The 22,793-nt window shown below is 46.0% G+C and overlaps 1 protein-coding gene across 1 annotated transcript in view; it reads right to left on the reverse strand.

The window, feature by feature from the left end:
* Positions 1-1,130: 1,130 nt before the first annotated feature.
* Positions 1,131-22,793, reverse strand: part of C1R (complement C1r) — a 188,524-nt gene continuing 166,861 nt past the window's right edge. The window contains exons 9-11 of the mRNA XM_069650606.1: positions 18,382-18,522; positions 7,697-7,771; positions 1,131-2,406 (exon numbers count right to left, since the gene is read on the reverse strand). Of these exons, the coding sequence (XP_069506707.1) occupies positions 1,613-2,406; positions 7,697-7,771; positions 18,382-18,522 (1,010 nt within the window). The 3' untranslated portion in view covers positions 1,131-1,612. The remainder of the gene's footprint in view (positions 2,407-7,696; positions 7,772-18,381; positions 18,523-22,793) is intronic.

Genomic DNA, 22,793 nt, shown 5'->3' on the forward strand with positions numbered 1-22,793 from the left:
CGTTATTAAAGGGTACTGTCCATAAAGCATTGTAGCATGCTAACCTAAGACTTCAGTCTGTGCCAAAACTGGACTTATTTGATTGGTATATGGAGGTGGCTGTAAAAAAGGCACAGAGTTAAACTGTCCACATCATATGCTATAAAGACAGGGACACGTTGATGATCCAGTGTCAGCAGAGGTCAATGTCCCACATATATTCCCTGTTATTTGGCCTTATAGACCGTCCGTGGAACCTACTGGTCCTGCACCAGACTTCTTCTAGGCACCGAAAAGATTACAAAACAGCATGAGGCCGAGGTATCATGGCTGGGTGTTGATGGTGGCCCAAGGTGGTGGCAGGGGCCTAGGGAGATGGTGTTGGCAGTGGTGTTCAGTGGGCATCAGGAGTGGAATGGTGACTCTGGTCATTGCTTTCACGGTGGGGTTTACGGTGGCAGCATATATGTTGGTACCATGGATCAAGCCTCTGAAACTGCAGGTTTGTTTACCTTTTCTAAATGGGTGCTGCTTTTTATCCTGTTCCCTTGCCTGTGGTTAGAGGACTGGGAAGGATCCCAAGGCACCATGGCAGCTCTGCACTTTCTTGGTGTCAGGTAGCAAGGAACTGTGACAGACAGAAAATAAGTTTCATCCTGTTTTTCCGGCTCTGTGGTTGCTTGGCTCTGGCACTTCTCATGTCCTCTGCTAGATTGCTCCTGGCACTGAGAAGAGGTTTATTCTGCCTGCCTCTTTTTCTCTCTGTCATGGTCACTCTGCATACTTCTGTTTTGGACCTGAGGTGGTGCAGTGGCACTGGGGAAAGATCATCAATTTCTTCATGCCCAGAAGGACAGGGGAGGTCATGACCCAATGTTAATACACTCTCTCCACAGATCTATGCAATACAATTCCCATGGACCTCTGACTCGTCACCAGTCACCAGGCAATTAGAGAACGAGACAATAACATATTTTGGACAATAAGGGACAGGTCCCATTCACCTAACAGTTTAAAAGAAGTAGAGCGCAATTTTTAAAATGTTGACAATGTTTTGGATGCCACTGCAATGTCGAATTATGCCATCCGCCAAGGGACGCTTCCTCTGATTGGCTGAGCAACAATGAAGATCAACAGAGGAAGACAGTGTATTGAATTATTTACTTTTTTATTGTTGAGAAAGCACGCGGTCTCTCAGGTTCTGAAGACAAGGACAGCACAGAAAATATTGCAAAGTGATTTTTCTGCACCCTCAACCACAAACGTGTATACTTAAGCGCAGTTTCATGAGGGTCCTTGAAAGTGTAGGCAATTAATTATAGATTTCCTAGCGATTGATTGCGGATCATCGGTGCAACATATTGTACCGCCCCTTTTTAATCATCTGTAATGATTAGCCAAAGCAGTGATGGAACGTGTTGGGCGTCTTCCCTGATAAGTAAAAGGCAAGCATCACAAGACTTTCACTCCCACCATAATGCCTACACTCCCACCATTATGCTTACATGACAATGCAGGGGTCCCATTGTCCTGAGATGGTTTGGATGTCTATATGTAAACAGCCGTGGAGACCAGGAAGCAGAATAGAGCGAGATTTGAGGTGCTCCATCCTAGCCGCTCTCAGCATTGGCCATCATTCCATCTGAGGAGGGTCCTTCATCAACTCCTCCATCCAATCCCTGTAGTTGACCAACTTTGTGTAGAAGCCGTAGCCTCGGCCACAATCAATGCCCCAGGACACGATGCCTGTGGCCATCCAAAGCTCGCTGTTCACTTCCTTCATCACAAAGGCACCGCCGCTATCGCCCTGGCATGAGTCCTTGTTCCGCTTGTCGCCCTTGGGAAAGCCCGCGCAGAACATGTTGTCGGAGAACACATAGGTTCCTTTATCTCTGAGGGACTCCCGGCACCTGTAATGACTCTCCACCGGGAGTTGGACGTATCTCAGGATCTCCGGCAGGGTGTTTTCCTCGGTTTTTCCATAGCCACTAACATAGCCCACCTTGCGTGCATCGTATAAGGCTTCGTTGCTCCTCCACGGGAGGCAGACGGGCATGATGTTGGCGTTCATGGTCACACTGGTGCTCAGCTTGATCAGGGCAATGTCATGGTCATAGTTCTTTGGATCCGATGTGTAGTTAGGATGGACAAATACTTTCTCTACGGCGCCTAGATCAACATGCTTGGTCATATTAATGTCTCCCATGAGAACCTGCATGCCAGGCGCGCTGTACTGTACCTCATTTGGTTTACCTGCGCTCACTATCAAATGCGCAGCAGTGAAAATCCATCGATCGCTGATCAGGGCACCCCCTCCAGCTGTAGAGTGTTTCAGATACACCTGCCAGGGGAAATTCCCATCCTTGGCTTCACCCCCACCAATGATTTTCGCAGTTTCTGCCACGGGATGCGTCGGCTTCCCACACACTATGAAACAAAAACAGAGGAATTACTTTCTTCTCTTTCGCTCTCAATCTCATTCCCTCCGCGTCCCTCTCTCCGACTCGTTGTCTCATATTCTCACACTCACACAGGCTGCTGGCAGACAGGGAGCACCATGCAACACCAACCCACCAACCTTGAAACGACTGACTCCCTGAAAGTCTCTGGGATTTCTCTCACCAATAGTCTACTCAAAGTTCTCCCTCTATCATCAATTTAGGTGTCCAGCTTATTTTCCCATCCAATGTATTGTAGGATTGTCCCATGGCTTTACAACAGCCCCACCATTGTGCTTCAGGAAAACTGTTTTTTTTAAGGCACAGAAGTGGTAAAACAGAAAGAGTACAATGTGCTTGTGTGGCTGTAGGTCTGGAAGGATGTCTACATCATCATGTGCAGTGGAAGGTGGAAGTGGTGACACAACTATTCCCTACCTGAGATCTGGCTGGATTTTGACTGTTGCTTTGTTGTCATGCTGTTTTGCTATCAGGACTTGAGAATAGGCAGGGAGGCAGACTGGAAAAAGTAACAGCGAATTTCCTTTGTTGTAGCTCAGAACAATGCTTTGCATCACTGGGGCTTTATAAAACTAACATGAACTCAACTGTGCAGATAAAACAGGGCTGGAAATTTAGCGGGGTAATCGTTTGGCATTTCCTTAAAGCTGATAGGGAACTGGTTCTAACCAGCCACTCTGGATGTATATGTTGATTCCTCTCTATAAAAAGGGAGGCGCACATCAGGTGCGGCATGTGAAAGTGGGGTCCGCTAACTGATCGAAGAGTCCAACAGAGAGAATAATGAAAGAAGCTTGTGGGGGTGGTGTGCTTTCAGGGTAACGGCAGTGTGAGCTGACCGGGGTGGAAGCCAAGATGGAGCTGAAGACCCAACAGATGTAGGCATCATTTGTCGCTATTGTGGGATCTGAGTGGATGGTGGAATTTGCTTGTAATTCTAACCATAGTAGCTGGCCCACAACTGGATCTAATCGGATCATCTCTTTGTATTTGGGAGCTTGTCTCATACATCCATGCATCACGCGTGCCATGCAGAAACCTAGTTCTCCAAGCAGACCCACGAGGATGGAGGCAATGGAATCAGTCTGCCATCAAGCCTATAGCAGAGGAAATAGGACAGATAGACCTAGAGGGACAGGAGACGTATGATAGGGGCATAGAGGAGTTAAACAAATTCTGGCCCAAGGAATGTAGATAGATTTAAGGCTGAGCAAGGATTAAAGATAAATCTTAAATTCTGATCTCACAAATAATCCCATATTTTACACTGATGTAGAACTCTGTTCTGAGCTTCAAAGTGTCTTCATCTGGACTACGGGACTCTGCAGAAGGCATCAGGGATAGGTAGGTGCTGTGCAATCCTGGGAACAAGGATACGTAGGTGCTGTGCAATCTAGGGACAGAGGACTAAAAGGTAGAAGCAGGAGTTAGGATCCTGAAAGAGGTTGTATGGAAGGGATACAATGGGTACTTGCTAGGGAAAGGACAGCTGCTTGTGCGGAAAATGAAGTAGCGAGGAAGTACATATAAAGGAAACCAAGGAAGTGCAGGATAAAATAGTGAATACCACTGTAGTTATAAAAACCCATTTGAATTATGTGAGAAACCTGAAGGTACTCTCACATTTACTCCCCAGGGATGTTCTGCTCTGGGGGCATGGGAAGGGCTATCGCTTTTGGATCCAGACCCTGGTGGCGGACAAGCAATGGAGGATCACCTGGGTGGAGGGTGCTTGGGGATTTGAGAGAGGGTACCTGAAGGCGAGACACGGTATCCCCCCTTCACTAACACTGACCTACGCGCTCCTCCCCCAGTGCTGATGGGATATTGTCAGTCCTTTCCAGTTTTTCCTTGTAATCTCCCACCAAGTACTGAGAAAAGGAAGAGGCAACTAGGAGTAATGCACACTTCCTATTGTAAACACCACTCTGGTACCGGGGCGAAGAAGAGGGACCTGTATGTACTTAGTAATGAAGGTCAGGCATGTCACAGTAACAGGCTTACACAAGGTCAGGCAATTGATTCTAACCCTTTCCACCTGCAGCCTTTTAAACATGATAAAGAGTATAAAATCTGGAGCCCAAAAGCAGGAAGGATGCGATAGAGGGATGATAATCTGCCGAGTTGGGACTGAGCCAAGGAGCAGAGACGCCGGCAGCAATTCCTGGAGACCTGCCAGAGGAGCTCATCAGGACCGGGAACCCTCTAATCTGAATGTGAGCAGCAGGTGCTGCCAGGTAGCAGGTGAGAGAGGAGAAGGAAGGCCAGCACAGCCCACGTGAAGGCGGAGGAGAATGGGACATCCAGACTCTGAAGGAAGCCACAGTGTAACTGAGTGTCATTGCGTGGCAAGGGAGCCATGTCTCCAGGGAGCTGGAGAAAGCGGGAGAAGGGAGCCGTGGAAGGTAGTTGTCCCTTCGCTGTGGTCGAGAGGTGCTCATTCCCCTGAATTGAAGAGCCATCCAGGGGAGCCTGAGGGGCAGTCAGTGAGACCCTGACCTCAAGGCTCAGAAAGTAGCTGAGTGAAGAAACTGAAGAAAGGAACACAGCGACCGGTGAGTTTCAGAGGAATGCGAGGAAATCCGGTGCGCGTATGAAAGTGAAGGAATTACATACTGTCAGAGTGGTTGCATGCAGTCGGCATGTTCTTGAAAGCCTTGGATTGAAATAGAAGAATGTACTGAAACGAATGCAAGGTTTAAAAAGTCTTTGTAGAAATATAATTTCAGAGCTGTCACGTTTAAGTGGCACATGTTCGAAAGTCTCTGATTAGTCCCGAACAGAAAGAAAGTAACCCAAAACAGATTGCTGTGAATAAAAGGCTGAAAGCTGTGAATGAGCAGCCGGGGGGAGCCAGCGAAGTATGAGCAAAATGCTGATAGGGCAAGAACATGTTGAACAAGCAGAGTGAAGGTTTTACAGGGAAGTTACCAAAGTATATTAGAGAAACGAGAGCCTGGGAAGTGTCAAGAAAGACAAGTTCATAATCTCTGAACTCGTGAAACTGTGTGAACCACCAAGGTGGCAGAAAGCAAGGCAAAGACTAGTGGTTGCGTGAACTGTAATGGGTGGGCTGTGTGCCCTATTTACTGCGCCAAGACCAGGAAGTGCCAACATGCCAGGAGAAGGGTGAAATCAATCCTGAAACAAGACCAAGTTGAACATTGTAAGATAGTTGTGCGAACCAGTGGCTGAAGCTTGGGGAAGGGAACCCTAAGCTGCTTTGGAACAATATTTTGTGAACCACTGCTTGAAGCTTCGGAAGGGAACCCCGACCTCATGTGGAATATCGTGTTGTGAACCAGTGCTTGAAGCTTTGGGAAGGGAACCCGAAGCTCCTTTCGATCATTGTTTTGTGAACCAGTGCTTGAGGCTTGGGGAAGGGAACCGCAATCTCCTTTCGAACACTGTTTTGAGAACGAGTTTTGAACCTTGGGGAAGGGAACCCCAAGCTCCTTTTGGAACTTTGTGTTGTGAACCTGAACTTTAAAGCTTGGGGAAGGGAACCCTACATCCTGAAGGAACATTTGAAACCTATAATTGTTGGAACTGTATCCTGAACTGGGGACGGGAGCTAGAGGCTGCTCCAGACTTGATTTTGAACACTATTTGAGTTAAAATAACCCTACACTACATTTCTGTCTTAGACGTGAGGGCAAGCATATGTTTTGACACAAATAGACTCTTGTTTTGGATTTACGGACTTAGAATTTCCTTAGTTACATCAGTTGAGGGAAAACCCGAATTATAGATAGGCCAAGCTAGGTATTACACCATCCTGATCTTAAATAAAGAAGTTTACTGTTTAAACTTAAAACATTGTTGTCTGTGTCATCGCTTGTTACCATGCCTGTCTCACAATTACCAAAATCCACGGGTCTCAAAGTCCTCCTACGTGAGAGCAAATGATAGATACGCAGAAGTATTTTTATCGGACAAATGTGCAGGAAGAGAGTATTGTGCTTTGTGTTTAATATGAGGGTAACTATTTCCATGCTTGCCCTTGGTTTCCTATATCTGTTTCAGGGAGAGAGAATAGGGAATGGATGGAGATAAAGCACCAGGCAGTTCTGAAACATTTGCTTATTTCTATGTAGAGGGGAAAGCTGAAGTGGGCAAAAAAGTCGGCGATTCAAAGGCTCTGGGCGCAACCGTAGGGGCCCCAGTCACCTGTTACAGTTCTATGTCATATTTCCCCTTTTTGTAATGACCGAACATAAAAAAAGACAGATTTTCTTTGGCTGTTTGTGTCGGCTTTAAAATGCCAAAATATGACATACTCCCACTCCCCCTTTCCCACCTCTACCCTCTACCCTCTCGCACTAGTTTCTTTCTAAAGTGGGGGGTTTAACCCCCCAAATTCCCCCTTTTCCCAACTCACCACCCCCTTCCCAGCACAACACACACTGACAACACACACGCACACACAGACACAGCCCCACCTTCACTTACACAACACTCCCATGCCTGTTAGCCCCTGCGCTTACTCGTGTGCGGCAAGGGCATGACAGTTTGATTTAGAAAGACCGCTCTGTCCGGTCACAGAGTGGTCTTTCTAAATCTAGATCTTTTGACCGAATACCCTGTTACATTACGCAGGTAGCTTAGCAATGCAGATCCTTCTCGTGGAACTATCAGCCGTAGGCCCACGCGGGGCCGGATCACTCCGATGTCTGTCGGTGTCGGTTCCATCAGTATCTATAACAGTGAACATGTCTATAAGCAGGCCGGAGGAGATAAAGGGGGGGTGGTGATGCTGACCCGCTTCCTGCTGCGTATTAGGAAAAGCTGGAGTTCAGGCAGGGTGCAGGGGTGGCACCTTCTGCAAGGATGCATGAAGATGCACTTCCTTGTGCTGCTCCCTGGTCTATCTATTGGCCTTCAGCATCATGTCTTGACCCGCTTCCTTAATAACAGCTACTGGTCAATTATATGTAGTGGGCCTGGAGTATTTGAATGTATTCTCTCCATTACTGAAGTACTTTGTAGCCCTTGACATGAACCATGTCCATTCCATTGATGCACCTGTGGGGGACGGAGGGGTGGTTGGGGTGTGCGCGGGTAGGATATGGTGATTCTGTGAGTGGTCACCCCATTGACATTCCCCAAAGATCATACAACCTCCTTTTGAGATGAATTCTCCCTATGCCTCCATCTGACCCCTGGCTGCTCCTAGTGCCTTCTGTGCCCATCTGCCTCCTTGCACACTCCAGGCCTTGATGACGATATGCGTACCCTCATGATAGACCAATGCTCACCAGGAAGACATCGCGGAATGCCACGAGAGCCATGGCTGTCCTTCCAGTGGCGCGCAGCAGTACAGGTGTACACTCCTACGAAGAGAAGAGAGAAATAGGGTCAAATGTCAGAGGCACAAAAAAGTGTGGTCACATGAGCAACCAATGTCCTGAAATGCAAAGGACCCCTGAGCTAGTTTCTAATGGGCACTGGTCTGTGGGCTTGTGTCAACCAGCCAGGGAGGCAACACACAACTGTCTTTAAGTGAAAACATCTATGTTTACGTAAGTGTACACTTTTGAGCTTTTGAGGTGAGTGTGCACAAACTCGGCCACACCTATTTTAGAGCAAGTACATATATTTTATGTTTTCTTTTGGCATAATGTCTTATTTTATCATGTGTAAAGTTTTTTTTCAAAACTATATCACATTAAATAAAATAAATAAACATATACCTGGAATTTAGTCCACAACTATCTCTGTCCTAGTGCACATGATTTGTGACTTAATGCATACTTCTCTTCTCCAAGTCATCACACACAGTCCATGGCGTAGGGAATGGCTGTCCAGTGAGATGAATGTGTGATTTCAAAAAAAGTACTTCTTTCATTGTTTAGGACCTGACTGTGCTGTGCCAATGAGCTACTCGTCAAGGCGCTCCCAGAGACACAGTGCCAGTGCGCACATATACTTATATATACTGCACTTGTATTTCTGTTCATGCATACATGTCTGCAAGCGCATGCACACTCACATGCGAATGTATCTGAATGTTTTGTGTATCAAGGCACATGATTCTCTGCATCGGGGTAATATTTTGTATGTATACATGTACAATTCTATATGTAGTGTCATGTAGGACACCTGGGCACAAGTAGCGCACCAAGACCACAGAAAATATGTTCCTCTGTTTTTTGAGGATCAGTTACAGGTAGGGACCCTAAAAAAAATGAAAACTGGGTTCTTCCCACACAAACTTCATAATGGTAATCATGATGGTCCCTTCCCCAATAAAATGTCTCTCCCTTTGGCTGTGGGTCAATTGACCCTCGGGCCTCTGGTGCCAGTGTCCGAGTCTCTAAGGCCACTTGAGGTTTACTCACCCCTCTCCTCAGGTGTTGTGAATTAATGACAAGCCCAACCCCTCTTCTTTAGTTTATTCTACATATGAGCTTTCCGGGGTCCCAGAGGGAGAGTTAGGTAGGGGTAACCTAGGCTCCCCCTTCTTTGCCTCTCTGAACTTATTGTAACCTCCCTAACCCTGTCCTGTTCCTTCTGCCTTCGTCTGATTACACCTAGAGCTGAGCAGGCGACCAGAACCTTCCTATCATGGCTGACTAGGCCCCTGACTTCTCCCCTCCTCTATTCCCAGGTGATCTTGCCTGTGTTCTTCCCTCTTCCTCCTCTGCCGCTGGTGCTGTGTTCTTGTCTCCTGCTGGCGCATTGGTTCTACCTCCTCCTCCTCCTGAATCCTCTCTCCCCCCCACCTCCTTCATATCCGTCTTGTTGGTATCTCCCCTGGAGTTCTCCTCCTTCTTACCCTAAGTCCTTCTCTGGCTTCATCCCCTTTCCCCCCCCACGCCACATTCTGCCAGCTCTCCCTTGGAGTTCTCATCCTTGTCACCCCCTCCTGATAATACACAGGCTCAGATCTTCAGATCCTACCACCTTCATTACCCCGCCTCCTCGTGCTCACACTTCCTTTCCATTCTTAGCACCTCCTTTGACAACACTACATCCTTTTTTCCACTCGCGCCTCAAGATATTACCAGTTCCTTCCTCTACTACTCGTCCCCACTCTTGCCTCTCAATGTTATCACATCATCCTTGATTCTCACAACTTTCCCCACCTCCTCTGGTCTCTACTGACACCACCTCTCCAACGTTGTCTCTCCAGCGCCTGTCTTCCACCATCTTCCAATTTCCTACCACCTACAGAGCATTGAGTAACTGGGGGTTCTGGCTCCCTCCTCTACCTGGGCTGGCCTTTACCTGAGAGTCTACACCTGTAGGGGGGAGGGAGGGGACGGGATTACGTAAGGGCTATGATTATCTCTTGCTTTTGGGTGGGCACCCATGCCAAATTCAGGCTCAGCGGGCTGGATGACATTATGAGGCCTGCCGCCATTTTGGAATTTCTTTAATTTACTCCAGTCCTCCCCATGGCTGCCTGGGCTGAGCTGTGGCTTGTGGAAGCTTGGCTCATAACTTCAAATGGTCAAACTCCTGTTTTTTTGTTACAGGCTGCTAAGGCTCTGTCCTTGGTTTGGGGAACTTTATTTTTCTGTCCCTTGGTATGCTGGGAAGTGAAATAGAAAGCGTGTATTGCTCGCGTGGTTCTCACAGGCCCCTCACAAACTTGATGTAATACATTAGTGCGAATCTGGAATTCACCACAGTGAACTGTATCTATACGAAATATGTCTCTTCCATGCTTTGGTGTGATTATTGGTCCTTATGGATATATGATATGGCCCGTTGAAAAGCCGTTCCCTTAAAGGGCCAGGCTGCGGGTCACCTCTTGGTGCTCTGAAACTGACCAGGGTTGTCTGGGAGGTTTGATCTAGTGAAATTATGATCCTGATGATTAAGCCCTTGACCGGTCGGACTAGTGGAGGGTTCTGTTTGCTGTAGGTGGGGTCGCACGCATTGATGCCATGCGACTTCCCCCTGCCAAGCATCACCAGAGCAATGTGACCATGGGATCCCCCTCATCCAAACGCGTTTTTCTTCTTCGAAATGAAAACAAAAGACATATGTTTTGCTTCCTACAACATTTCATAACATGCTATATAAGTGTTAGCTGCCACCCCTGTACATGGAATGCAGCTATTGGATGTTAATATTACCGTTTTGATAAACACATTTCTGTTTTTTTTTTATATCTAAGTCGAAGTGTCAATGAGTTTTTAAAATGGGGTTGAACATGCAGGTGATATAGTGCAACACCCCACCTCCCCTCTTACGCCCCCCACTTTCACTAGTCACACAGGGACATTGTATGGTAACACGTTACATGGATAGAATTCACTTTACAGGTACATGTTTCCTACAGATGTGGCTGTGGGAGATTTATCACACATGATCCATGAGGGATGTTAAAGGGAACCTGGCAAACAAGGCGCTAAAGCGTGGAAATGACTGATTTGTGTATGTCTGGAAAGACTGAGGTCCTCAACGCCAATCCACTCTTTCTATTCATTTATTATTATTTATTGAAGGAGGACCCCGCTTCGGGAAGTAACAGGTCGTCAAGCGCCTTGTGGACCTGGCTTTTCCTCCTGGCGCCTTGCGGGTGAAGCTAGTTTGAACTAGCGCAAAGCTACTGCAGGAAAGGGATTTTGCGCATGCCAACAAGATGACCGTGTGCAGGAGAAGATGCAGATCGCCCACCAAAATCTAACCCATGCATTCTCAGAGAGGCCTGGCTCATGTAGCCTTATAGACGATGGGGAAGGGGCATTATCCAAAGAGATAATGACCCCTCCCAATGTCTATAAGGATATTAGCACATGAAGGTAATAGTAATAAAGGATTTAGGGTTGGAAGTCAAAACGTTCCATTAATAGTTATGTTATTATATGTTACTTTGCATTTATATAGCGCCTTATGTACCATTGGTATGATCTCAAGGCACTGGTAGGTTGAACCCCCTCGGGAACCGTAGTTCAAGTCAGTAGAGGGAGAGAGAGAGAGAGAGAGTCATAAGGTGCGTGTGAGCACTGGATATGTGTGCAGCAGGTGTGGCATTCGTGTGATAGCTGCTTCTTAGCGGTAGGTGTCGTGGGTGGGAGATCATGAGTATGTGGTTATTCTGGCAGGGTGGCTGCGTTAGACCTGAGGAGAATAGCCAGCTGTGTTTAATTAGGATGATGGGGGGTCCGAGGCAGGTGTTGGTATGAGAACAGCTATACCGAATGTGTCATAGTATCGCTGTGTTCTATTTGAGTGGTGGTGTATAGAAGAGAGTAAGCGTGGAGATTTGATATGGTGGTTTACTTTAGGTGCTTGTGATCGAGGGTACTCCAACTCCAACCGTTTCATGCGCTCAACTGTTCCAAGCACTCCAACCGTTCCATGCACTCCAACCATTCCTTGCACTCCAGCCATTCCATGCACTCCAACCGTTCCATGCACTCCAACCGTTCCATGCACTCCAACCGTTCCATGCACTCCAACTGTTCATGCACTCCAACCGTTCATGCACTCCAACCGTTCATGCATTCCAATCATTTTTGTACAGTGTCCATTCCATGCTCTCAATCTGCTCCGTGCTTTCCATCCGTTGCATGAACTCCCTCAGTTCTATGCACTCTATCTGTTTAATCAGTTCCATGTATTCCTTCCCATGCACTTCATCCGATCTATGCATGTTACGCCCTCATCATCCTGTCCACCCACTTAGTTTGTTCCACCCATTTCATCCATTCTAACCACCTTGTCTGTTCTACAAGCATCATCTGTTTCGCCCACTTCATCCGCACCACACTCTTACTTCATACGCTCCACACACTTACTGCATACGCTCCACACACTTACTTCATACGCTCCACACACTTATTTGATACGCTCCACACACTTATTTCATATGCTCCACACACTTACTTCATACGCTACACACACTTAATTCATTTGCCCCACACTCTACATCCGCCCCACACTCTACATCCGCCCCACACTCTAAATCCGCCCCACACTCTACATCCGCCCCACACTCTACATCCGCCCCGTGCTTTACATCCGCCCCGCGCTCTACATCCTCTCCGCGCTCTACATCCGCTCCGTGCTCCATATCTGCTCCGCACTCCACATCCGCTCCGCATTCTACATCCGCTCCGCATTCTACTTCCGCTCCGCGCTCTACATCCGCTCCGCATTCTACATCCGCTCTGCATTCTACATCCACTTCACACTCTACTTCCGCTCCGCACTCTACTTCCGCTCCGCACTCTACTTCCGCTCCGCGCTCAACATCCGCTCCACGCTCTACATCCGCTCCACACTCTACATCCACTCCACACTCTACATCCGCTCCACACTCATACATCCGCTCCACACTCTTCATCCGCTCCATTCACTTCATCCGTTCAACCCGCATTATCCGTTCAACCCATGTCATTCGTCGCACGCACTCGATCCGTCCCATGCACTCGATCCGTCCCATGCTCTACATTCGTCTATTCCTTTTGTTCTGTTTATTCCATGCACTCTTACATTCCGTGCCATCTATCCGTTCCATACACTCTGTCGTCCGTAACATGTATTCATCTTTTCCCTCCTATCATCCACTTTATTCCTCTCGTCCACTTCGTTCCTCTCGTCCATTTCATTTATTTCATCCATTTCATTAATTTCACTTTATTGCTTTCATACAATTTGTTCCTTTCATCCACTTCCCTACTTTCATCGACTTTACTCGTTCTATTCAGTTTGTCCATTTTAATTTACATTAGTGGTTATTAGTTTTCGATTTCTTGTTCGGATCATGGTGCTAGATTGTTATTTATGATATAGCGGTTTTGGGAGAAGGTCATTGAATTGCTGTTATCCAATTTGAGTTAAGAGTCGATTTTAGGGGAAGAGCCATGTTTTGAGTAATTTGCGGAAAGACATGAGGTCCTCTGTGAGTCGGATGTGGGGGGGGAGTGTGTTCCACAGAGTGGGGGCCAGGGCTGAGAAAGATGATCCACCTAACATGACTGAGTTTGTTTTTGGTATGACTAGGAGGCCGACAGAGCTTGATCTTAGAGTATGTGCAGGATGATAGGGTTTTAGTTTGTCTTGAAGATATTGAGGTCCGGTTTTATGCATTGCTCGGTGAGAGATGCATAAGGTTTTGAAGGTGACCCTTTGGGCAACCGGAAGCCAGTACAAATTTTTGAGGGCTGGGGAGATGTGATCTCTTGGGCCAAGCGCTAGTAGCAGTTTGGCTGCAGCGTTTTGTGCTCTTTGTAGTTTAGTCAGTTGGTATGTGTGGACTCCGAGGTAGAGGGGGTTAGCATAGTGTCTTGACATAACAATTGATTGGACCGCAGAGAGTCTGTTGGGAAAGGAGAGGTATGGAAAAATGCACCTCAGAGTTTTAAGGTGGTAGTGGCAGGACTCTGAGACGTTGTTGACTTTGCGCGAGAGGGTTAGGTCTGAGTCTAGGGTGCATCCAAGGTTTTTTACTGAATTAGAGTGTGTCGGCGAGTTGCCCATGGCAGATGGCCAGGGTAGTGGGTGTGGAAGAAGTTCGGTGTTGCCACATACCATGATTTCAGTTTTGGAGGGGTTTAGCAAGAGGTGGTTTGTGGTCATCCAGTGATCTATGCCGAGGAGGCAGGAGGCGAGGTTGGGTTGGCAGTTGGGTTTTGAATTCAGGAGTTTTAGAATTAGTTGAATGTCATCGGCGTAGTTGTAGCACAGGATATTGTGCGAATGGATTATTCGTGGGAGGGTGGCCATATAGAGGTTAAACAGGAGGGCTGATAGGCATGCTCCTTGTGGAACTCCAGTGTTGACTGGTCGGCTTGGGAAGAATAGGCGGAGGGTACGGTTATTTGGTTGCTATTATTGAGGAAGGATGCTATCCATTTGAGAGCATTTCCACGGAGTGGAGGCGGTCAAGGAGGATTGAGTGGTTGATTGTGTCAAAGGTGGCAGATAGGTCAGGAAGGATTAATGCGGCGCATCCCGCAGAGTCTGCAGTGTTTTTAAGGTCATCCCATATTGAGGTTAGGGTGGTTTCGGTTCTATGTTGGGCTCTGAAGCCTGATTGAGCGGGGTCTAGGAGGTTGTTGGCTTCGACAAAGGCATTTAGTTGGGAGTAGCCCGTGCGGTCAATGAGTTTGGCAAGGAACCTGGTGTTTGAGATGGGGCGGTAGTTTTTGGGCTCGAGTGGGTTGAGTGACGTTTTTTTTATAAGAGGTTTGACATGAACCGTTTTGAATGCGTCGGGAAAAATTCCAAGGAAAGGGAGTCGTTTATGATGGTTCTGGCGTGTTCTCCTGAGCAGGTAAATGCGAAAATTTCTTTGAGGGTTGTGGCTGGGCAAGGGTCCAGCAGAGAGCCGGATGGTTTGTGGGCAGAGAGAAGTTTGAGAAATTGGTCGGTTGATATTGGACTGAAGGAGTTGAACGTCGGTTGGGTAGTGGTCGCAGGTGGTGGGATGGCCGGTATGGTGGGTGGATTACCAGGTGGGTGTAAGAGAGCTAGTTTGTTGGTTAGACCGTTTGTTCTTTCGAGAGCTGTGGTGTAGACATGGAGAGAGAGTCGCATAGTGATTGTGAGGGGGTCGGAAGGGTGGTGGTACATGATGGTTTGGTGAATTCGGCGATGATTTTGTGAAGTTCTTTGCTGGGGTTTTTACAGTTTAGGATTCGGGAGTTGTAATGGGCTTTTTTTGCTTACCGGATTTCAGCCTTGTACAGGCAATGGTGCCAGGCCAAGGTGGATCTGCTCAGGAGTGTTTTGTCTTTCCGCCAGTTGCGTTCTAGGGATTTATATAGTTGTTTAGTGGTCTTCAGTTCAGGTGTGAATCATCTCGGAAAAAGGCCATGGCGAGCTGATGGTTTGCAAGAGGGGGTGAGCGGTATTAGTGAGGTGTTGAGCCATGAGTCAAAAGCGTTTGAGGTTAGTTGTTTGTTTGGCAGGCGGGTAGGCGGAGGAGACTGAAGGAGTGCATCGACTAGGTCAGGAAGGATTTTTAGTTTCTTCCAGTATTTGCATAGATTCAGAGGTTCTGGTAGGGTAAGGGGAGCGTGTTGGGTGAGCGAATGGTGAAAGAAACAATGTAGTGATCGGACCAGATGATAGTGGAGCGGGGGTTTAGATGTATCAGGTTGTGGGAGCTGAAGATGGCATCAAGTGTGTGTCCTTTATAATGATTCGGGCTGTTTATGTGGCTTTGGAAGTTAATCGCGTCTAGGCCGTCAACCAGAGAGTGGGTCATAGGGTTGGTGGGAATGTCAAGCCACATGTTGAAATCTCCTGGAAGGGTGAGATTGGGATGGTTTAGTTGGAGGGTGGCAAAAGAGTCGCAGAGGTTGTTTGCGAATTGTCTATCATAGTCAGGGGGTCTGTAGATGATTAGGAAGCTGTGGGAGAACGAAGGGGGGAGGGATAGTTTTACGAGGAGTGATTTGCAGGAAGGAATGGATGGTTGGTTGTCAATGATTGAGGCGTGGAAGTGAGACTTGAAGGCGATTGCTATTCCTCCTCCTCTAGAGGGACGCTTCAGTGGGATGAGGGAGTAGTCAGGGGGGAATGCTTCATTGGCGATAGGGGCGAAGTCATCAGAGAACCAGGTTTCCGTGATAAAGACCAGGTCCGGTTTGTCAGAGGAGAGGAGGTCAAAGATTCTGTGTCTGTTTCTCGCTACAGATCGGGCATTAAAAAGGATGCAATTTACTTCGGTAGAGGAGGATAATGTGGGAGTGGCAGAGATGGGGGGTGGGAGGGGAGAGGGTGGAAACTGGAGAGAGAGAGAGGGGTAAGGTGGTTGGTGGTCGATGGGAAGAGTAGGCGAGCAAATGAGTTGGTGGGTTTGGGGGGGAGGGGTTGGGTGGGTGTGATGGGATGGTTGGGTTTGGCACGGGGGATTTGAAGGTGGGGTGTGGGGCGTTAGGAGTTTCAGTTGTGGCCGGTGAGAATTCGAGGGAGAGGGGTTTCAGGCAGGGTGAGGCAGGGGGGGGTGGTGATGATCGTGATTGGGAGGATGAGGTGGTGGGTCGAGATAGGAGAGGCGATGGGTACTGAGAAATTGAGGGAGACCAGGTGCGTTTCCTCTTCAGTGTCTTTGTCGCGATTGGTGTGTGAGAGAGGGTAGGGGGTTCAGAGGGGGAAAGGGATGTGGGTACTGTCCTTGCTAGGGCGAGGCGTGCAGTTTTTAGGGAGGGGAAGGAGTGTGGCCGGAGGGGGATGATGATTGGAGTAGATGAGGGAAGCGGGGGGTGGATGGTTGTAGGGCTGGGTGTGCGTGGGAGGCTAGCAAGGGGAGCGGGTATGATCATAGTAGGCTGAAGTGTGGAGGGAATGGGAGGAGCCGTTGTCTTAGGGTGGTTGGCTCGCCATCGTGCCCCTCTGGCTTGGTGTTTGGAAAGCGGATGGGTAGGGGATGTGGTGGAGGGTCGGAAGGTTTGGTGAGGGGGGTTGAGGGGTAGCGCTGGCGAGAGCAGGGGGGAGCGCGCAAGGGTTATTTTCGGCAGACCTTGGTGGATAGGGTGCACTCATGGTTTGGATTAGTTTGGTCTGTGATAAAATTGGGTAGTTTCTAAGTATAGCTATAACACAGGGTGAGGTGATTCACTGTTTCTCAAGGGTGATATTATTCACAGTTTCTAAGTTCAACTATATTACAGTTTCTATTTAGACTTTCAGAATGCAACTAGACCATAAGTGTGCTAATAGGCTGGCCTTCCAAGTGCAACTAAAGCATGGATATGCTATTGGGCAGGCTTTCTGAATGCAGGCAAATCACTGATATGCTATTTAGGCAGACTTTCTAGATGCATCTAGACCACTGATATGCAATTAGGTAGACTTTCTAAATGTATCTAAGCCACTGATGTGCTATTGGGTGGACTTTCTGAATTCTACTAGGCGATAGTTATGTAATAGGCAGACTTTCAAGATGCAACTACATCATAGATATGCTATTAGGTAGACTTACTAAATGCAACTAGCTCAATGATATGCTATTAGGTGGGCCTTCTAATTGCAACAGTTGTGCATAGGGCACACTTTCAAATGCAACTGTGTCACGGATATACTATTAGGCTTTCTGAATTCTACTAGGCGACAGTTATGTAGTAGGGAGGCTTTCAAGATGCAACTACATCATAGATATGCTATTAGGTAGACTTACTAAATGCAGCTAGCCCACTGATATGCGATAAGGTGGACTTCTAATTGCAACAATTGTGTATAGGGCAGACTTTCAAATGCAACTACTAGCATATCTGTGGTCTAGTTGCACTTGAAAGTCTCCCTATTAGCTTATCTGTGCTCTAGTTGCTTTGGAAAATTCACCCAATAGCATATCGGTGGTGTAATTGCATTTAGAAAGTCTGCCTATTAGCATATCTCTGGTTTAGTTGCATTTGAAAGTCTCCCTTTTAGCTTATCTGTGCTCTATTTGCATCTGAAAGTCTGCCTAATAGCATATCTGTGGTCTTATTTGATTTAGAAAATCCACCTAATATAATATCTGTGGTGTAATTGCATTTGAGAGTGTGCCTAATAACATATCTATTGTGTAATTGCATTTAGAAAGTCTGCCTATTAGCATATTTGTGGTCTAGTTGCATGTGAAAGTCCACCCAATAGCTTATCTGTGGTGCAATTGCATTTATAAAGGATTTAGAATATGAATAGCATATTTATGGTCTAGCGGCTTTTAGAAAGTCTGTTAAATAACATATCTGTGGAGCAGTTGCACTTGAAAGTTCACCTAAAAGCATATCTAGGGTCTCGTTATAGCATACGTAGAGATTTGTTTGATATTCTTTACTTTGGACATTTTGAATCCTGCAGCAAAAAAAGAAATCCCTAACCTTAAAAAATGTGCAATATGCAATAAGAATACTTTGTGCTCAGCCAATCAGAATTCTGGATATCCCTCTAAGATCTTTTTATCCTGGTGTTGGTGGCACTGTGCCAAGTCACCAGCACCCTCTGCAACATGCCACTACTTGCATGCCGCTACTTGCATGACGCTACTTGCCTTCCTCACTCTGAGTCACCATGTTGTAATACGGCTCATTGCATTCGTATTTGATCACCGACTGGTACGTGTTGACGTCTGGCTTCGTCTGATACTTGTACAGCCCATTGGCCAGATGCTTCGGGGTTGAACAGCTCACGACTAAAAGACAAAAGGATAAGCTTGTTCAGAGGTGTACGCCATTATGCCACCATGACAGGACATGGAGAAAGCAGGTGGGTGACAGGTTAGTAACATATTTATCATTCGAGATCAGGGATCTGCAACCGTGGGTCTCCAGATGTTTTAGACTACAACTCGCAATGGCTCAAGCCAGCAAAGTCAATGGTGAGGATTATGGTTGTAGTAGAACAGAACATCTGGGGAGCCGAAGGTTACAGGCCCCTGTTCTAGATAAAGCAATGCACAAACAAGGGGGGATTCTGGGAGTGTTTTTGTCTACCGGCCTATATCAGGGGTTAGAGCCTGAACCAGAGTCTTTAGCTCACCATCCTTTCACAGAAGAGAAATGTTCACAACATATCAGTCTTTGTCCTGTCCAAGATATTGGACAAATAGGAAAGGGAATCCACAACCTAGACAGCACAATTTTCTGTCATTGTTCATTGTAATTTATCAAGAACTGTTCTGTGCTCAAAAAGGTCACAAGTAAGAAAAACATAAAAATATGTCTTTAGTTTGTTAACATTTAATAATAATGCAATAAATAGTCACAAACACATGTTGCAATAACTATTTCTAATGATTGAACCCAGAAAAACAACAAAATATATATATATATATATATTTTTTTATTATTTGTATTTAATCAAAAAGATTTTTACAAAATGACGTTTTGTCATAAAATTCACAATAAACGGAGGGTCTCACTAAAATGTGCCCTTGTCGCGGGTTATGTCCGTGGCAGATTTACTGATTCCAATATTTTGTACATAGCTATCTGCCATTTTGTCTTATCTCCTCCCATTAAGCGAGCCCAACAAGTATCTTCTTCAGCTATAATAAAGTCCGAAAAAATATGTCTTAAGTAACGACTTCTTACTTGTTGGTTTGCGGCACATTTTAGAAGTAAATGTCGTATCGATTCTATTTCTTGTGCATTGCAAAAACAACAAAAGTTAGATGCGGCTTTGCCTCTTATTGCCAAGATCTCGTTTGTAGGCAGAAGATTGAGGCGAGCACGTAAAAGCATGTCTCTCCCCTTCCTGCAAGGAAATTTTTTGATATATTCTTGTAATTCGTTTAGTCTTTTAACATTTGGCGGCAGGTGTGCAGTTAATTTATTTTTTCCTGCGATTTCCTAAGTTAATATCCAATCATATTCTCGTAATTTTTCGAGGACTTTTTTCGGATTGGTAATTAGTGTATCTTCGTTCTCCTGTTTTTGTTTCAACACTCGGATGTTATCTTTTTTCCATTTCATTAGGCTTCTGATAGTGGCTCGTTCAATTTCCTGATTTATCAAATTATAGATTGATGGAGGCTCCGCCATCCGGCATTTCCTGTAAAGCATCAATTTCGCCTGTTCTACGGAGCTTTTAAGGGACGGCAAACTAAGCTCTTTACGAATTGAAGCACCAGATGTTGAGTTAGGCAACATAAGGACTTTCCTCCAAAACTTTGCCTCCATTTTGGTCCAGATATCCAATGGCAAGTTTATCATGGCGTCACCTCCATATGATAGTGTTGGCATCACCTTTTTCTTGTAAAATTCTCGCACTGGTATCAGCGAGTATCTGCCAAACTTTCTATCTATGGCACTGGCTTGGGCTGCCATTTTATTTACTTTCGCTGTTAACGATATTTGCATAGCTTTATCTTGTTTTGTGCTGTCTAATGTGACTCCTAGATATTTGAAGTCCAAGACTGTTTCAATCGGCTTGCCCTCAAGATTTAAGCAAGGTCCTTTTCTTTTTCTGGTCGATGTCTCGAATCTCAGCAGTTTTGTTTTTTTAACGTTAATTTCCAGCCTATTTTCTTGCATATAACTCTGCAAACTTGCCATTTGTCTCTGTAAACCCACGGGGGTATAGTCCAAAAGGACTAGATCGTCCGCATATAGAAGCCTCGTTATAGGCGTTTTGCAAAGTTTTGGTGGGAAAGATCGTGTTGTTGTGTCTGAGCCATTTATGTCGCCAATGAATGCCAAGAACAAGGCCGGGGCCAATGGGCACCCCTGTTTCACACCTCTAGCTGTTGATATCGGGTTTGATAGTAATCCGTTTTGGTCCAAACGGATCCGCATGTTGGTGTCTGTATACAGTGCCTTAATTGGATTTAGCAGGGTAGCTGGACAATCCCACGCCTCTAGTTTAGACCAGAGCCTGGACCTGTCTATGCGGTCAGAGGCCTGGGTCAGGTCGATGAATGCCACAAAAATGTTTGGACCACCTTCCAGGACTTTGTTTTTCAGCACGGAAAGGAGTAGAATATTGGCCGTCGTACCCATATTTTTCTTAAATCCCGTTTGAAACGGGTCTTCGCATGGAGCATTTGCTGCCCATAGCTTAAAGTGATCTAACAACATTGCTCCAAACACTTTCCCTATAACATCAAGCAACGCGATTGGTCTATAATTCGCTGGGTCCTTTTTATCACCTTTTTTGAAAATTGGTACCACTGTTGCTGATTTCCAGGACGGCGGTATGGTTCTCAAATCCGAACATTTTCTGAAGATTTTGCTCAGTAAACTTGCCCACTCTTCAGGGTTTGTTTTTAAATCCAAGTTTGTGACCCCATCGGGCCCTGGGGCTTTTGAGTTCTTTAAACTTGAGATCTTTAGTCGGATCTCCTCAGGATTATCCACTTTTAGCCATGGGCCATGCTCACATCCAAAATGTTTGATAGTGGGTTTCGTTGGAGCCGAATACATTTTTTCGAAGTGTTTTACCCATGTTGCTTCACCCACCTCACTTATTAAGGATTTTTCTTGTACATCCGTCGTGGCTCTCAAAGTGCTCCAGAATTCCGTTGTGTTTCTCCCACCTATAATTTTTAAGATGTTTTCTGAGTCTTGTTGATAGAGTTTTAACCTGTGTCCTCTTACCCAGGATTTGTAGTGTTTTGCTGCAGCCACTGCTTCTTCGTATGCCGCTGGTGTATCTTTAGTTTTTGCTCTATGTTGGATTTTGCGAAGGATACAGCGTTTCTCCACCAGAGATTTATCGAACACATGTTTTGGTGGATTTCCGCAGAACTTTTTTACAAATGCAGTTTTTTTATACTTGGTTAGAAGCGGAATATACTTAGTTTTATTCGCATCTGCTATCTCTGTCATGGAATTAAATCTGTTCTCTATTTCCACGATGTGCTCCTTTGATAATTTTAGATGATTTCCTTGTCCATTGATTACAATATTGGCTTCCATATAGTCATTCGGGGGGCTTGATGCCTCCCAAGAAGTTGAGAGCAGATTATGGTCACTAGACCTTGTTCTAATTATTCCAAAATCTTTTGTTATGGCCAAAATCGGTTCTGTAACAAACATGTGGTCTATTGTTGCCTTTGAGTTGTTTCTTTCCCATGATGGCGGACGCTTTGGGTCTGGGAAGGCTTCATGTAAATTGTGTAGATTTCTCGATTCCATCAGACGGGTCCATAGTTCTCCACGCTGTTCTCCCGGTGATCTGTTTACTTGTCTATTTCCATTTTCTGGGAATGCAGAGCAAATTGCATTTAAGTCCCCACAGATCAGAAATTGTTTTACTAAGTGACCTGCCAAGGCTTCATCCATTGCTTCTTCAACTTTTTCCAGGAAGGTAGTTGTTTCTATGGCCGCTGGATTCCAATAGACGTTTGCTATTATTAATGGTGTTTTTCCGTAACCCTCCTTGTTATTTGTCTTGCGGGTCCATGAGGCTTTCACCATCAATATATCAAGGTTACTGATCAATGTCTTTTCTAGTCTGATCCCGCATCCATTTTTACAGGCGATCAGAAGCCCTGAAGATGGTCTTCCCGAACGGCCCTGCTTAGCGGGTGCCAGGATTAAATCAAATCCCCTCATAGAGGGTGGTTCACACAACCAGGTCTCCTGAAGGCATATTAGATCATATGCTCACAAAATCATGTCACTTGCGGATAGGAGATGAAGATGTCCTCTCGTGTTCCACGAGCACATTTTTATTGACTGCTTCTGTTGTCCTGACTTACATTTTCCTCGTTGAATGTGCTCGTCTCCAATAAACTGCTATTTTTGCTTCTTTTCTGTTGACGCTTTTGGCAACCAAGACCATATTCCTTTCATTGGGACACATTTTAGTGGAAGTTCGCACTCGATTTTGTTTTGTTGTTGTTCCTGATTCTGTTCCTTTTGGGCTGTTGTTTTCCTAACTCTATGGATCTTTCTTGTGTCTTCTTGTTTTTGTTCCCGATTTTGATCTTTTTGAGAGGATGTTTCCCTGACACTATGG

This window comes from Ambystoma mexicanum, chromosome 3p (assembly GCF_040938575.1).
Source record: "Ambystoma mexicanum isolate Mex_15411 chromosome 3p, UKY_AmexF1_1, whole genome shotgun sequence".
Classification (NCBI taxonomy): Eukaryota; Metazoa; Chordata; class Amphibia; order Caudata; family Ambystomatidae; genus Ambystoma; species Ambystoma mexicanum.